At 56.8% G+C, this 1,430-nt stretch overlaps 1 protein-coding gene across 1 annotated transcript; it reads right to left on the reverse strand.

Moving 5' to 3' along the window:
• Positions 1-212: 212 nt before the first annotated feature.
• Positions 213-1,142, reverse strand: cdk5r2b (cyclin dependent kinase 5, regulatory subunit 2b (p39)). The gene has a single exon (XM_069930552.1). The coding sequence runs from the start codon at positions 1,140-1,142 to the stop codon at positions 213-215; it is 930 nt and encodes a 309-aa protein (XP_069786653.1).
• Positions 1,143-1,430: the final 288 nt, after the last annotated feature.

Here is a 1,430-nt window from a genome sequence, read left to right on the forward strand (position 1 = left end):
TTCTAAATCTACGCCAAATCTTGTTTTGTTTTCGGGCTCTGGGTCAGTGTTTTTTAAATATATATAAAAATTAACTCTTTCTTCCATATTCACCCTGTGTTCCCAGAAGCCTACCCAAGAGCTCTATCGACTGCAGCCCTGCTCACTGAGTTTAACAATACACTTCTTTCACATCACGTATTTATAGTTATTGCATTTAAAAATACTCCTATCTAACGGTCGAGATTTATTATATACTGCCTATTGGAGTCTCTGGTGTTCGATTCGTTCTTGAGGTCCTGGAAAACCTCGGTGAAGTAGTGGGGGTCGGAGTTAATCCCCAGCATTTTGGCACTCATTCGGTCGATGATGGCGAGACTTCTCTCCCAGAAGATCTCTTTGTTGGTTTCCACTAGGAAAGGCTTGAGAGGATAGGAGATCTCGTTGCCCATATACGAATAGGCGAGGTAGAGGCAAGTGAGGAAGGTGGCTTGCAGTTCGAAGTCGGTGGCGATCTCCTCGTCCACCACTTCCCTGCAGAGAAGGTAGACAAACACCACGTTGGCCGGGGTGATGAAGCCTTGATCCTGCCACCCCTGAATGAGCAAGGAGCGGTCCACGTTTCGGAACCACAGCACCGGTTCGTTGGCGTTCAGCTGCTTGAGGCGGTAGCACCGGCGGCACAGGAAGTCTCCCAAGCAGCGGAGCAGTTCTCCGGTGGAGGCCTGGACCACGACCCGGCGAGGGGAACCGAGGCTGCCGGCGCTGGGTTGTTTGTGTGCGGGCAGCGAGTTCTTGGCGGAGGGGACTGGAGCCACGGGGACTGGCACGGGGATGGGAACATTCGGGGGCTTCTGTTGGCTCGCGTAGGACTCGGGGCCGCTTGGAGCTTGAATCAGCGGTGGGCACGACTTCTTCAGGTTCTCGCTGTTGAGCTGCTTCACCGGATCGTTGCTCCCGACCGCGTTGACCTGAGCGGCCGGAGTTGGGTTCACCTTCTTGGCGTTCTTCTTCTTGGCGGAGGCGGCCACCAGTCGCTTCCAGGTGAGCGCGGAGATGAGGACCGAATGCTTCTTCAAGCTCTTCTCCTTGCCACTCTTGCCGCCCTGCTGCCCAGCATCCTTGCCCTTGGGCTCTGGAGACAATGAGAGCACCGTGCCCATCTCTCTTGGTCTGCTCGCCGGCCTCGCTGCCTGGGTCCGAGGGAGCTGAAGGTCCTCTGCGCCGCGGAGATCTGCAAAGCTTCCCTGGGGGGTTTCCCAGCTCAGCCAAGCCGCATCGGGCGGCGTTGGTGGTCCCTTGGCCGGTGGAGACAATTGGAAGAGGTCGATCAGGAAAGCCGCCTCCAATCTTCACCAGCCTCTTACGCCAACCTGTCGCCTCGGTGGAACTGACGCGTCTGCCTCAGCCCCCCTGCGCCACGTCCCGCCCTGCTCCCTCTGCAGGCAACC

The sequence above is a fragment of the Narcine bancroftii genome, chromosome 4 (assembly GCF_036971445.1).
Source record: "Narcine bancroftii isolate sNarBan1 chromosome 4, sNarBan1.hap1, whole genome shotgun sequence".
In the NCBI taxonomy this organism is placed as follows: Eukaryota; Metazoa; Chordata; class Chondrichthyes; order Torpediniformes; family Narcinidae; genus Narcine; species Narcine bancroftii.

What these genes read in the sequence shown, in the direction of transcription:
- cdk5r2b (XM_069930552.1), bottom strand. Translation starts at nt 1,142, where the DNA reads ATGGGCACGGTGCTCTCATTGTCTCCAGAGCCCAAGGGCAAGGATGCT.